Source organism: Stenella coeruleoalba (assembly GCF_951394435.1).
Source record: "Stenella coeruleoalba genome assembly, chromosome: 18".
Lineage (NCBI taxonomy): Eukaryota > Metazoa > Chordata > Mammalia > Artiodactyla > Delphinidae > Stenella > Stenella coeruleoalba.
The window spans coordinates 63,430,532-63,446,113 of NC_137164.1; the positions used below are offsets into that span (position 1 = coordinate 63,430,532).

The 15,582-nt window shown below is 41.0% G+C and overlaps 1 protein-coding gene across 5 annotated transcripts in view; it reads right to left on the reverse strand.

The window, feature by feature from the left end:
- Positions 1-15,582, reverse strand: part of LOC307176444 (ATP-binding cassette sub-family C member 4) — a 214,113-nt gene that overhangs the window by 43,786 nt on the left and 154,745 nt on the right. For 3 of the 5 annotated variants that reach the window (XM_079902547.1, XM_079902550.1, XM_079902548.1), the window contains exons 21-24: positions 5,283-5,433; positions 3,758-3,877; positions 2,030-2,140; positions 725-825 (exon numbers count right to left, since the gene is read on the reverse strand). In XM_079902547.1, the coding sequence (XP_079758673.1) occupies positions 725-825; positions 2,030-2,140; positions 3,758-3,877; positions 5,283-5,433 (483 nt within the window). The remainder of the gene's footprint in view (positions 1-724; positions 826-2,029; positions 2,141-3,757; positions 3,878-5,282; positions 5,434-15,582) is intronic. The other 2 variants (XM_079902549.1, XM_079902551.1) reach the window with 1 other exon arrangement.

Here is a 15,582-nt window from a genome sequence, read left to right on the forward strand (position 1 = left end):
ATTTTGTCAATGAAAAGAATATGTATGGACGCCCACCAGTAGCATTTTGCTACAGAAGGGTCATCTGTTATAGATGAATAGAAATGCATAGTCAGTACACCTCATTTTAATAATTAGTTACTTTCTTCTCTGTTAGAGAGCGAAATAGAAAAGTTTCATTTTCATCATTTTTCTCCCTTTAGGAAAAATTGAAAATATTCGAAACAGCAGAGAATTTACATATTGACTAAGGCCTTCTCAACAACCATAACTTGATAGTACATTCAGAGAGAAGGGGCACCAACAGATTCAGGTGTTCAACACATACAAGGAAAAATTCTCAAATGGGGAGGGTGGGCAGTAATTAAATTAAACGAATTAAACAAATAAACCTCAAAATACTAAATTCTCCTTTCACCAGGAATGAGGAATTACCCTAGCTTATATCTTCTCCAGGATTTCAGAACCTCCCTCCTACAGAGACATTTATTATATTTGAAGACAGCTTGTGATGAATATAAAACCTGCTGACATGGCATACATAAGACTGAGAAAAAGATGTATATATTTTATTTTAAATAAATTGTAAACAGATGGAGGAAGGATCTAACAAACCCTGTTCGCTATGATGTAAAAAAAAAAAAAAAAAAAGAAAAGTTTTAAGATTTTTTTTTTTTTACATAAGAATTGCCTTTATGTGATGTAACGACAAGGAGACCTGAATAGGCTAAAAGGTAAATGTTACCATATTTTCAACTTCGGCACTTTGCCTTACGCACCACTGGAACATCCCCATGAGCGTGAGGGCGTAGGACAGCGCCAGGCCAACCTGGCCGGCATCCAAAGCTAAATGAGGAAGAAGAAGGGGAATAACTTAGTTCCAGTCTGAACCCTGAGTTGGGATCCTACTGTCTCTGTACCAAGACTTCTTTATAATATTTAAAACACTTGCACATAACAACAGCATTACTTATATTTTTACTACCTGTTGATTGAGACCATGATACAACGAAAAGAAAAAAGAAAAAACAAACAAAGAAAAAAAACTATGAACTCAGAAAACTATTAAATAAGTTTATTAATCCCGACAGGATTGACATACACTTGACAGTATTATACAGGCGAGGAAGCATGTCATCATTCAGGCTTTCGTCATTATGGTTTCAAGGACCATTATGTAATTTCACTTTGTATGCCCAACGCAGCCACAATTGGAAACCACGAAAAACAAGTCAATAGGTTCTGAGAGCCAGTACTTTTAAATCTAAAATACTGCTCTCATTGTTCCATCATTAAACACTATGATTCAGTGTTGTTACTATGGAATAGTTAGGGAAGGTGAATTCACGCCACACACGCCATTACCTGCTCATCTGGTACCCACACAGCAGAGGAAACTGTTCTTTCCTACAGAGAATATTTCTCACCTCAGTACACCAGGAAGCTACAACCAAGAGATCCGAGGAGCCTGAATGCCATAGGCTTGACAAAAAGCTTAACAGCACACTTGGTTCTCTCCTCCTAACACTAAGACGCTATCAGGAATGTTCAGAAGGTCAGTTGCTAGAGTTGTATAGACTTCAACCCATTTAAGAAATATAAAAGGATCAAAGCCCTCATCAAGACATCTCATTAGGGCTTCCCTGGTGGCGCAGTGGTTGAGAGTCCGCCTGCCGATGCAGGGGACACGGGTTCGTGCCCCGGTCTGGGAAGATCCCACATGCCGCGAGGCGGCTGGGCCCGTGAGCCAGGGCCGCTGAGCCTGCGCGTCCGGAGCCTGTGCTCCGCAACGGGAGAGGCCACAACAGTGAGAGACCCGCGTACCGCACACACACAAAAAAGACATCTCATTAAAGGCCTCATCAAGACCCAAATGACTCCTCTACAAGGGCCACACTGGAAAACCACACGCTGCAAACACTTTAATACAATTCATTAGAACCAAATGGTCTATGGGATTAGACAATGAGCCAAGAGTTTAAATTAATAACTGCAAACGAAGCTATAAATTGTAATCATAATACAAATAGTTATTCACATCTGTACTTACTTTTTGCCAGAATCAGGGACCCAAAGGCAACAACAATGACAAAGATGGCACAGATGGCATCCAGACGCACAGCGAACCATCGGGACGTAGTCAGAAACAAGAACCAAGCCTCTGGATTTGTGAAGTATAAGAAGCATAATGAATAAGCAGAAGTATCATGGAGGCTGCTTCTAATGAGGGAGAGCACTTTGCGCAGTTGAGCTACAACAGATTTTTACGCAAGGTAGGACAGCAAAGTTACGTACTCAAGCAACCTAGAGATCACGAAAAGCCAGGTTCTGACACAAGACAACGTATGGTATACGTAGATATCAGTCCAGGGGCTTTGTGGGAAGAATGTACGAAAATCTTCAACCCACAGGTTATAAACAGAACTACGATCATGCTCATGAACATAGAAAAGTGGTCTCGTTGGTGTGTTTCGTACAGTTCTGGGCCTCAACGTGAGGCTCATCCTCTCACAGGGCTGACTGCTCCTAGTTCTCTGCTGGCAGAGAGCGCAGCTCACACTGTTTCCAGCACCTTCTGCACTTACTACAGGGCCCTGCACAATGTTTATTCTTAGGAGCCAGTATCCAAACGACCATCAGCTAGCAGGATCTGCATGTGGCTTTCAAAATGCCATTTTCTCTTCAAAATACAATAAAGATTGGAAAGTTGCGCCAGGATTTTATTGACTTAGAGGGAATTCTGGGTGGCAAATCTGATAAGAGAGAAATTATTTTCCTTCTTCAGGTCTGCCACCCTGTATGCTCTGAAAAGAGTCAGCAGGGGCTTCCCTGGTGGCGCAGTGGTTGAGAGTCCGCCTGCCGATGCAGGGGACACGGGTTCGTGCCCCGGGGCCGGGAGGATCCCACATGCCGCGGAGTGGCTGGGCCCGTGAGCCATGGCCGGTGAGCCTGCGCTCCGCAACGGGAGAGGCCACAGCAGTGAGGGGCCCACGTACCACAAAAAAAAAAAAAAAAAAAGAGTCAGCAAATTACAGCCTGAGGGCCAAGAATGGCCACAACCTGCTTTTGTAAATAAAGCTTTAAAGGAACACAGCCATTTGCCGACGTATGATTTTTGTCTGCTTTAGTGCGGTAATAAACAGCAAAGCTGGAATTCCCTGGTGGCGCAGTGGTTAAGAATCCGCCTGCCAATGCAGGGAACACGGGTTCGAGCCCTGGTCCGGGGAGATCCCACATGCCACGGAGCAGCTGAGCCCGTGCGCCACAACTACTGAGCCCATGATCCTAGAGCCTGTGCTCCACAACGAGAGAAGCCACCACAATAAGAAGCCTGCACACGGCAACAAAGTGTAGCCCTCGCTCACTGCAACTAGAGAAAGCCCATGTGCAGCAAGGAACAGCCAATGCAGCCAAAAACGAACAAATAAATAAATAAATAAATATTTTGACAATTCAATTATTAAAATAAATAAATAGCAAAGCTGAGTAGTTGCAACAGAGACCGTGTGGCTCTTTGCTTAAAAAAAATAAAATCTGTTGACACCCTCCCTAAACGGACAGAAGGCCACAGGGCACCTTGATGGAAGGACAATGCAAGCCAGTGAAGGGAGAAAAGCAGGGGTGTGATGGGGAAGAGGAGAGCACAGAGGGGAGGCTGAGAGGAAGGGCTGGGGAGGCGCAGAGAGCGGTGTGGGCCGGCAAGGCCACCTGACAAGGACTCAAGCCTCAGAAGGCAGCACCTCCCATCCTCTGAAATCATGTCCAGAAACTTACAGACCTGAATGCAAGTCCTGGTGTGCATCGAACAGTTCCTGAAACCTCTCTTCGGCTTTGTACGCCCGGATGGTCCAGAGTCCTTGGAGAGATGATGATAAGTGGGAAAATACTGGGCTCCGAGCTGGGGAAGCAGGGACAGACAAACGACAGATAAAGTCAGGGAGACTCGATGCAAAGAAATCCACCGCCTTCCAAGGGGCAACACCCAAGGGCTTCCTGGAGGAAGGGGGATGACGCCCCTCTTCGGGAGAAGATCCTCCACGTGACCCTCCAACTCTTGCTCACACTAAGCTTCACTTTTATGACCTGGACATGAAAGATCTGACCTAGATTTAGATATTGAACCTCCATACTAACTCAATCATCAAGGTCCTCCTCAAACAGGGCCACATTCCAAATTCTTCCCTGACATCCCTCCAGGTAGAAATTACCTGGAGGTAATTACCTGTTCACTAATTTTTGGTTCAGTATCATTTTAAAATTTAATTCTCCGTCAGAGTCCTTCACCACGCTGAATTTTGATGAACTATCTGTGTGTTGTCTCCACCTAAGATTAGAAACTTAAGGGCTGGCACAAGGACAGAGGCGAGATAAGTAAGGTGAACGGAGAGTCTGCCATCTCCTTCCATCCTGGGAATTTTCCTGCACCTATGCCAAGAGTCTCTTTGTGTGCCACGGAGCACCTGGGCGTCACACGGCCCTTGTGCCCAGAGGACCCATGCAGTCAAGGGGTCTTTGAATAGTTTCGACTTCCGCTCTGGGAACCTGATGGATGTTTTTATAGCTGCCCTACTGGATACTTGAGGCATTTGGAGGCCACTGTGGTATGTGACACTGATGTCACTCTTTTAGAATCTGACAGCAGCCATTCTCTTTTTAGTGACTATGTATTGGTGTGGGGCCTCGTGTCACATGACCAGCCATTTGTTTCCTGGCATCTTCTCTAAGAGCACACTGAACACGAGCACCACGGTCTGGCTCCCGCACATCACGGAACAGGTGGGTCATAGGTTGCTGGGCAGGGAGGACCCCTTTTGGTTTTCATTCCCCGCCGTGAATGAGGCAACTTGCTTTCTTTGTGGGCAGATTCTGAGCCTGTGACCTTTCTGGGATGAGTGATAACTTGTGCTTTATCAGCAGGAAATACTGACATCGCTTTGTTACCTGTGCATCTCCTAGAAAAGACATTAGTTCCAGCATGATGAAATATTGTATTTTTAAGAAAAGTATTTATGGAGTAGATGCTCTGTGTGAGGAAGCATGTCATGAACAAGACAGAAACAGTCCCCTGTCCTCACGGTGCTCGCATTTGCTAAAATGCAAAGCTGCAGCTGACCCGCCACCAGCTCCATTTGCCTTAAGGGCCACATGGACTCACAGTGGCCATGATATCCAATTACCTAATGTTAACTTAGTGACAAATTCCAGAAGACAGAGTCTGCAGAATTTCAGGGGTCTGGTCCATTACAGCACAAATGGAAGACAGCCTGAGATGCCATCCCAACTTGAGAGCCCCGGGTACTCACTTGTAGATTCCAGGCGTTTCACATCCCTTGACGTCTGTAAGAAATATCTCCGGAGAACAAAGAAAATGATGCCAAGGGGAACCAGGGGTATCGCAATCCAAGGAATCACCGAAACCGCCACACCCACCACACCAATCACTTGTAGAAATGTCTGGAAGAGTGAAAACAGATACAGTGGCCTCTTTATCCAGCATTCTCTTCAAAAATAACCTTTAATGGGTTGTTTTGTTAGGATTAAACTCCTTTCTTCGAAGGACATGTTGGAATGGTAAGGAATGCTTTCCCATCCAAAGAAAGAAGAGGGGCTTCCCTGGTGGCGCAGTGGTTGAGAGTCTGCCTGCTGATGCAGGGGACATGGGTTTGTACCCCAGTCTGGGAAGATCCCACATGCTGCGGAGCGGCTGGGCCCGTGAGCCATGGCCGCTGAGCCTGTGCGTCCAGAGCCTGTGCTCCACAACGGAAGAGGCCACAACAGTGAGAAAAAAAAAAAGAAAGAAAGAAGAAAATTATAGGTGTTGCTCACGATATTTATTGCACGCTTACCATGTGACAAAGTTTTTCTGAAAAATATTTATTTATTTGTTTGTTTATTTATGTATTTTTGGCTGCGTTGGGTCCTTGTTGCTGTGCACAGCTTTCTCTAGCTGCGGCGAGCAGGGGCTACTCTTCGTTGTGGTGCGCAGGCTTCTCATTGCAGTGGCTTCTCTCGTTGAGGAGCACAGGCTCTAGGTGCTCGCTCGGGCTTCAGTAGTTGCGGCTCGTGGGCTTTAAAGCGCAGGCTCAGTAGTTGTGGCGCAAGGGCTTAGTTGTTCTGCTTCATGTGGGATCTTCCCGGACCAGGGCTCAGACCCGTGTCCCCTGCATTGGCAGGTGGATCCTTAACCACTGTGCCACCAGGGAAGTCTGACAAACACTCTTAATCTAAGCAAAAACTGGGATATACCAACAACATGAAAGGATGGTGATGGGAATTAAATGAGATACTGTATATAAAGTGCTTAGCAGTTCATATATAACAAATATAAAGTCTAACTCCCTTAATTGTGTTCTAGATTCAAGGAGCCAGGAGAGATGGGACGGTGTATTCATAGATTTATGGACCCAAAGAATCTTAAGAATCCCATGAGGTTGGACCCTGTCAGTTCATTCTAACGACTGGAGCAGCTTAGTACCAACCAAGGACATAGCGGAGCAGGTGCTATTTTTCCTAGGCGTGGTAATGATGTCACCTGTACCAAAGTGACTATGGCTTTTCTCTGGCCACAGAGAAAACTTGAATGTGAGGTCTATTCTGTTTGAAGACACACTTTTTAAATAATATGAACAATAAACCTCATCCGTACTACAACTTCTGTCCCCTCTGTATTTCCTTCCCAACTCTAGGCCTTCCAAAGGTTGATAACCTTAGGAGAATGGAGGCAAGTCACCATTTTTTGAGATGTTTCCTATTCTATATCCTTTCTTTATTTCAAACTTTGCTTCGTATTAGTGGAAACTTACTGCTCTGAAATTGCTGAGCATTTCTTGGAGACTAAGGGGAAAAAATGGTAGACCTCTGAAGTACCAAAGCAAACCTGATGAAGACGTATATTCCAAACAGAAGATCAATTTGACATTTCCTCTTTCATGCACCATGAATTGGTGAGTTCATATCAATGAAAGTACAAAAGCTACATTTTGTAAACTAGTGAATCCCAGGAAATTTAACTGTGTCCACCCGAGGTCACCCTTCTTGGTGGAACAAAGCAGCCTTGTTAGGATGTCGGGATGACTCAGGCAGAGGGCACTGTCACCACCACCTGCGGAAGGGAGGTCTAATGAGCACCTCTCATCCTCAGAAATGATGCTGTCCTGTGAGCAGCTCTTTCTGACAAACCACACTATAAGCTAAGTGAATTGTTAATCGAGTACAGAAAAACAGTAAAGGAAAAAAAAATAATAATAATGCTTTCTGGAAAATGTTAATGGTTTTGTTTAAAAACCTCCCCATTCATAAAATGTGAAAACTAAGATAACTGCTGTATTGCTAGTGCCCATGGCAAATTTTTTCATAATACTGAAGAAATTCCACAAGTCTCTAGATCTGGTTGACAACCAAATAAATGGTGGTTATTACCGCACCCTCCAAATTACCAATAATGGATGACATTTCACGAGGCTCGCCATGGGTCCCACCTCTCTAGTATTTCACAAGCGTTACTAATTTCATTCTCCTATCACATCTGAGTAGGAGAGATTATGCTTTCTGTTCACAAAGCTCAGAGAGGTTTGGGAGTTTGCTCGAAGTCAGAGAATTTACTCATTTTGTTCCCGAGCCTGTTCCTTTAATTTCTGCCTGATACAGCATCCCATATACAGATAAAATTCATAATAAAAAAATCAAGATCTAAATATACTCCCCTTTTATAATTTTCCCCATTTATTTGCATTCTCTCCCATGCAGGGGCCAGTTCTAGTTTCCTAGCTAACTAGAGCCTGATCAGCTCATACAGCAGACTGATCATTAAAAGGTCTTAAAAATGATTGCTCATAGAACACACTAACATGTTTTAATAATCACTGTTTAAATTTTTTTTAAAGTTTCGTAAGAAAGCATAAAATACAACGTGACTTAATTTTAATAAATACATAAACCCCAAGAACACACACATGAGGTTGAGGATTTTATAAGTTCAATGTATACACTTGGATTAAAGTTCCCCCAGGAAGTCTCTAAGTCTAGAATTAACACTATATTCTAATATGGCAGACTTTAACATATTCCTTTCACAAGCACAGTGTGAAATACGAGGGCCTGTTTGCCTGTTTGGCATTTAAAGTCCAAATTGCTTACAGTCCTGCAGGAATTCCTAGGTATCTCTACCCACATGTCACTTTAAACTTAATTCCATGGGATTCTGTTCCTGCCAGTCTCTGTGAAGCTTGTGCCAAAGAACATGCTTTCTATAAACACCAGTAAAAATGTATTCTTCTTACTTTATGCAAACAAATATGCCATCCATACTTCTGGCTCACCCCATTCTTATGTGAACTCTCTCACTCACTCCTATATTGGGCACAACGTGAAATATGTGTTTAATCATAAAGTCACTTAATAAGTAGACAGGACTTTTATTATCTGTTTACAGGATTAAAAATAAAATGAGGATCATTAAGACTGTTAACACCCCAAGAGGATTGCAAATCTTTGAATTTTGCTGTCAGTCAGACTCCTAAGAATTATATTCCAAGTTGTGATAAGTACAAATCGTCCAGATTGCCTTAAACTATTACTGATTTTTGCAGAAAATATGACTCAAGTGCAATAAACAAAGCAAGATTCACTTCTTGGCAAGAAAATACAGCAAGATTTTCTTCTGATTTAGGGAGATTAAGAAATGCCCAGTTTTTGATCAGTAAGCTGTTTATTGATGTGGGTGTGGGAAAGATTCTTCTACCTATTTATTCTGGAAACATATCAGATGAAAAAAAAAAGCCTTTCAATGAAATGACTATCTCATCAATTGTACTGCTAGCTCACCCAAGATTCTCGTAGAGGCAGTAAAATCCTGAACGCCTCCACGAAGCTCTCTAAGTATTAAGAAATAGAATGTAATTTCTGGGACTTCCCTGCTGGTCCAGGGGGGTTAAGAATCTGCCTTCCAAGGCGAGGGACGTGGGTTTGACCCCTTGTCCAGGAACTGAGATCTCACATGCTGTGGGGCAACTAAGCCCGCGAGCTCTGGAGCCCGGGCGCCACGACTAAAGAGAAGCCCACATGCAACAATGAAGAGCCCACGTGCTGCAACGAAGAGTTGACACAGCCAAATAAAGACATAAATAAATAGTTTTTAAAAACACAAAGCAATATAATGTAATTTCTATGAAACAATACTCCTTACCCTTCAATCACAGGATAAACAGAAGCAAAGGGAAATCAGTGCAAGCTCCTAAACTTAATACTAACCCTAGAGTTAATGTTGAGTCTGCAGGTGTAAGGTGATATGGTACCTTGCATGTCTAAGGGGGTCTACAGAGCAGCTCTGGTTCCAGACCCCTCCTTTATCACATTTCTTTTGACCTCACCCAACCCAATTAACTCTTTTATATAAGAAAATGATAAAAAGTGGTGTATCTTATCTCTATGATGAGATCCATACACACTCTATTATTAATAAAGCTTTTCTAAACCTGTCCTTTCCTTAGGATTCACTAATCGTGCTTTTCGTCCCTCAGTTGACTGCCTTAGATCTTTTCAGATCCACACTAGCTGTGGAACCTGTGTATTCCTTCAGGTAGCCCTTAATCCTGAGTCACAGTTAACTCCACTAAAGAGTGAATGGTGGGGTTTGGTTTACAGTTTCTTAACCAACACAAGAGAAATGATTAGGGAAACAGAGTGCACTTCTCCCTTCCTTTGTGTTCAGCAAATCTCAACGATCAATAGCTTCCTTACTAACCTTTTTCAGTGTTTGAGCTTATTATGAAATTCAAGACTACAGTGCATCTATTTCCTATGTTTGAAAAGCACAGCTTAGAAATAACACCAAATAAAAGTGGAAATAAAATGTTGAGCAATGTACCCCACATAAAAACTAACCAAAAGAAAGCTGGAGTATCTATCTAACATGAAGTTAGGAAGGATTCCTAGAAATAAAGGAAAACATTTCATAAGAATAAAGGGTCAATTTTATCTAAAAGATATTTTAAAAAATCCAAACTTACATAATCCGAATAACACAGCTCACTAATGTATAAAGCAAAATCTGACAGAACTCAGTAGAAACAGACAATGCCATACCCACAGTGGGAGACTGAAACCCACCCATCTCAGAGACTGATAGAAAAAGCAGATAAAAGTCAACGGAGATAGAAGAGATTTTTAAAATGTCATTAATATATCTGACCTAATTAGGAACTATAAAACACGGCAGTCAGTGATTACATAAGACATTCTTTTCAATTGCATATATCCTATACTATAAAGCAAGTATCAACAAACTTCAAGTAACAGAAATTGTACAGAATATATTCTGACCTAAGCAGATTTAACAAGAAATCAATAACAAAAAGGCAACTAGTATGTCACTAAATATTTGGAAGTTCAATAATACATTTCAAGGTATCATCTAATTCAAAATTACAATAAAATTACAAAGAATTCTGGCATAAAAGAAAATGAATATCTACAAATATTAAAATTTGAAGGCTGCAACTAAGGTGCTTAGAGGTAAATTTATAACTTTTTTTAAAGGCCACAGAGTGTACATGGGAAATCTCTGAATCTTCCTCTTAATTTCACTGTGAACTAAAAACTGCTGTAACAAAAAAAAAGTCTTATTTAAAAAAACAAAAAGAAAGTATAAAAGTCAAGGGTCGGGCTTCCCTGGTGGCGCAGTAGTTGAGAGTCCGCCTGCCGATGCAGGGGACACGGGTTCGTGCCCCAGTCCGGGAAGATCCCACATGCCGCGGAGTGGCTGGGCCCATGAGCCATGGCCACTGAGCCTGCGCGTCCGGAGCCTGTGCTCTGCAACGGGAGAGGCCACAACAGTGAGAGGCCCACGTAAAAAAAAGGGGGGGGGGATTACCATTAACGTGAATTAAAAGAGAATAACACAAGAGATATCACAGGCACTAAAGACGGGATATAATGAGCATTGTGCTCATAAACTTAAAAATACAATGCAAACAACAAATTTCTTGAAAAACCACATACAAAGACTGACAGAATATGAAACAGAAGATCTGAATACTTCCATATCAATTTAAGAATCTGACTCCATAATATGAAAATTTCCCACCAAAAAAAGACTTTAGGTCTATAGGGCTTCACAAGTAGATTGTGAAAAAAGTTTTATCAAATTCTTCCAGGGAATCTGACTCCAGCATTATCATGATATAAAAACCACACAAACACATTAAAAGAAAAAAGCTACAAGCCAAACTGTCTTAGGAACACTAAACAACATACCAATAAACTGAATCTAACAACAACAAAAAAGTAGTATTTCACAATCAAACTTGGCTAGGCAAGTCAGAAATCCACAGGGCCAGCTGTTACAAACGATAGGCCGGAACTCTTGGGCAGGAGCCAATGCTGTTATCCACAGGCAGAACTTCTTTCTATTCAGGGAAGCCTTAACTCTTAAGTCCTTTCAACAGACTGAATCAGGTCCACCAAGACTATCTAAGATAGCATTCCTTAAAGTCAACTGATTAATCATATTTATAAAATATCTGCACAGTAACACCTAGACTACTTTGTGACTGAATAACTGGAATGCAGCCTGGTCAAATTGACACATAAAACTGACCATGGCAGTGCCCTGGTGGCCCAGTGGTTAGGATTTCGGGCTTGCACTGCCCTGGCCCCGGCTCAATCCCTGGTTGGGGAACTGAGATACCACAAGCCGCAAGGTGCAGCTTAAAAAAAAAAAAAAAAAAAAAAAAAAAAAGACCATAACAAAAATATCCATTTCCCATGTCTTTTTATGAGGACTGCATAACTCTGATACCACAAAACCTGGCAAAACATTTAAAGGAAAGCAAATTATGAACCAAGATGCCTCATGAACAACAGATACAAATATTCTTGACAAAACATTAACAAATTGCATACAATGATACGTAAAAAAAAATATATATGGTACACATTAGGACCAAGTGGAGTTTATTCTAGGAACATAAGGTTAATTTAACCTGCAAATATCAATCGGTATAATATACCACATTAAAAGATTAATGGTGAATAATAATATAATTATCTGAAGAAATGTAGAAAAATATTGGTCAAATTTTAACACCTATTCTTGATTTTAAAAACAGTAAAATTCTCAGGAATTTAGGAATTAAAGGAAACATTCAATCTACCTAAGAAAATTGTAGTTAACATCATTCTTGATGGAGAAATATTAAAAGATTTTACCTTAAGAGTACAAGAATGTATTATCATCTTTTTTCAACATTGTACTCAAACCTCTAGCCACAGCAAGGAAATAAAACTAATAAATATTGGAAATGAAGAAGTAAAATTGTTAATATTGGCAGCTAACATGACCGTGGATATAGAAAATTCTACAAGATTAAAAAAGAAAAACCACGCCCAGGAAATGCAAAGTGGATTCACAAATAAATCAATTGTATTTCTATACACCAGCAACAAGCAATTGGAAAGTGATATTAAAAACAATCCCATAAATACAATCAAAAGACATCAAATATTCAGGAATGAATTTAACCAAAAGATTATATAAGATTTCTGTAACAACTACGTAACACTTCTAAAATTCAACATGACCTAAATAAGTAGAGAGATGTACCACATACATAACTGACAGATTCAATAGTGTTAAACTCAGACTCTCCTCAAATGGATCTATAGCTAAAAGAAAATATTAATCAAAATTCCAGCAGGCTTTCATTGAAAACAAATTAAAAGGCTTCCAAAATTTGTACAGAAAAGTAAATGATCTAGAATGATCAAAACAATCTTAAGGAAGAAGTACAAAGTTAGAGGACTTAAACCAGAGGATTTCAAGTCTTACTAAAACGAACAGTAACTAAGACTGCAGTACTGGTACAAGGATAAAAAGATCAATCGAACAAAATAAAGTATACAAACTCAGACTTATTAACATACAGTCAGATGATTTTTAACCAAGGTGCCAATTCAATCCGTAAAAGTCTTTTAAACAAATGTGGCTAGAATAACTGGAAAAAATAGTCAGTAAGCATGCATGAAAAAGAGCTCAATATCATTAATCATTAGGAAAATGCAAACTGACACCACAATGAGAGTAGTCATGCACAGAAAGACTTGAATCACAAAGACTGATAATACTAAGTGCTGCAAAAACTGCTAAGGTGTGGAACAGCCAGAACTCCCATAGGTTGCTGGCGGGTGTGTAAAGTGGTGCAACTATCTTGAAAAACTTTATGGTAATTTTTTTTTAAGTTAACAAACGCCTACCTTATGACCCAACAGTTCCACTTGTACATGGAGCTTGCATCATTCCTCTAAAATAGAGCTGAGAAGAATGATAACTTGTGTCCGTATAAACACTTCTCCAAGAAGGTTCATTGCTGAAAGCTATGAACGACACAAGTATCCATCAACTGGAGAATGGATAAATTAATTGTGGTCTCTTCACATAATGGAATGACTCAGAAAGTAAAAAGAAAGAAAAGAACCACTGAAACAAGTAGCAACATGGACGGATCTTGAAAATCTTGAAAACACGTTAAGCAAAACAAGGCAGCACAGCAAAACCTGCACTATGTTGATTCCATTTATATACGGAGCCCAAAAACAGGAAAACTGATTTATGTTGACAGAAATCTCGGATAACTGCGGGGGTGTGGAAACTGACTGCAAAGGGGCAAGAGAGATTTTTCTGAGGTCATGGGAATGCTCTACATTTTGTTTTGTGTGGTAATCAAAGGGATGTAAACAATTATCAAAACTCATTAACCAAAAAAAATGAAATATTGCTTGTTTCATCGTACATAAAGTATACCTCAAAAAAAATCAATAAACACGTTTTAAAAATAGATTAAAAGACGGCCCAATGGTTAGGACTCGGTGCTTTCACTGCTTGGGTATGGGTTCGATCCCTGGTGGGGGAACTAAGATGCTGCAAGCCCCACAGAGCAGCCAGATCATAAAACAAAACAAAACAAAAAGACAAACAACAACGAGAAGAAAAAGAAAAACACAGCAACGACAGCCATGATGACACCAGAATCCAAATCCCATACCTTAGGTTATGCTCAGGCAGGTGTTGGCAATGTGTAAAATACACACTCATAGTTTCACGTGTTGATTACCTTGGGTGCGCTGGGAAAAGAAGGCTGGGGCACACATGTGGGAAATAACGGTAACCAGCGGGGTGCCTGAGCCCCATTTGACATATCTCCTACAGGATGCTGCCCTTGGCTTCAATGCTAGAGCTGTCCTATCTGCTTCCTAACTGGATGCAGATAACAATCAGCGAAAACGAAATCAAAAGACCCAGAGAAAGAGTTGCAAGAAACAAAACTCACAAGCAGAGAGCAACCACAAGACAAATAGATTATAATTCATCACGTTCCACATCAGACTGAAGACATATATCCATGCATAAACTAGCAAGGACGAGGTTTCCATAAAAATGAAGGAAGTTCTCCAGCTCACCCGTTCTTCTTAATTTTATCAAGAAAATACACTGGTAGATAGAATTGAAGAAATATACTCAAGAAGAGCATATAGAGACTCTAAAGGTCCTCACCATGAGTAAATGTTTTGCCATTTTCCCCTCCCTAGGAACAACAGTCCATTTGATCATTCCTAAAGATACAAGATGGCAGGGAGAGAAAGCACTGTGAATGGCCACTACAGTTTTGTAATGGACATCGTCCAATAATGTTACAATGTAAATTTCTATGCTCTGAATAGCACCACAAGGCTTGATAAAAATGGGGTGCTTATTGTTTTTTCTTTAGGTCTTAATTAGCTTCTTGTTAAACTATAAACGTTATCATTGGACCACACATGCTGGGACAGACAAAATGGAACACTTGGTTGCCAGCCTAGGAAGGTCCCCACTGATTAACTGTCACCAGGCTGATGCTGGCAGTGCTGATTTCTAAGTGTGCCAACGATCAAGCTGGAAAAACCACCCGCCGTCTGATCTTTCATTAAAAAGAAAGGTAAACGGAGCATACGAGTGGGCTTGTGTGAAGCATATCACCTTAATCTCTGAAACCCGAGGGTCAAGTGTTTGTAAATATTTCCAGTAACCAATATCATCAATTCTCCTTTCTATTAAAAAGGAAACCCACTTTAACCTGGCAGTGTGCATGAATCTTTAGCTCTGGGACTAGCATTTTCGGGGAATATCCCATCCCTGCAAATTCCAAACTAAAACGCTTCTGTTGATTTCAAAAGCGGGAAAATGCTGTGATTCAGTTAAAATGGATGAGTTTACTTTTAAAGGGTCCAAAACACAGAGATCTTTCAAACAGGGCAAGGCAGCCTAACTAACAATCACTTTTGTCCAATGGGGATTTGAGGGAGGGGGTGGGGAAAGGGTCAACACACCACAGAAATCTCAAAATGACAAAGTCATTGTTCAGTGAAAGAGGCTGGAATGCTTTCTACACACTTTCCCTGACATCTCTACACAATGAAATGCAAGGGTCAGTGGTACTGAGACAAGCAAAGGCAGTTCCACTCTTTGCTTCTATAAAAGCAAGTGACCCAACCCTATTATGCCCTGGTCTCAGGCTTGCTTTGTTCTCAATATCCAGATGCAGCAGCTTGTTCTTTTGCGCTCCCCCCTCT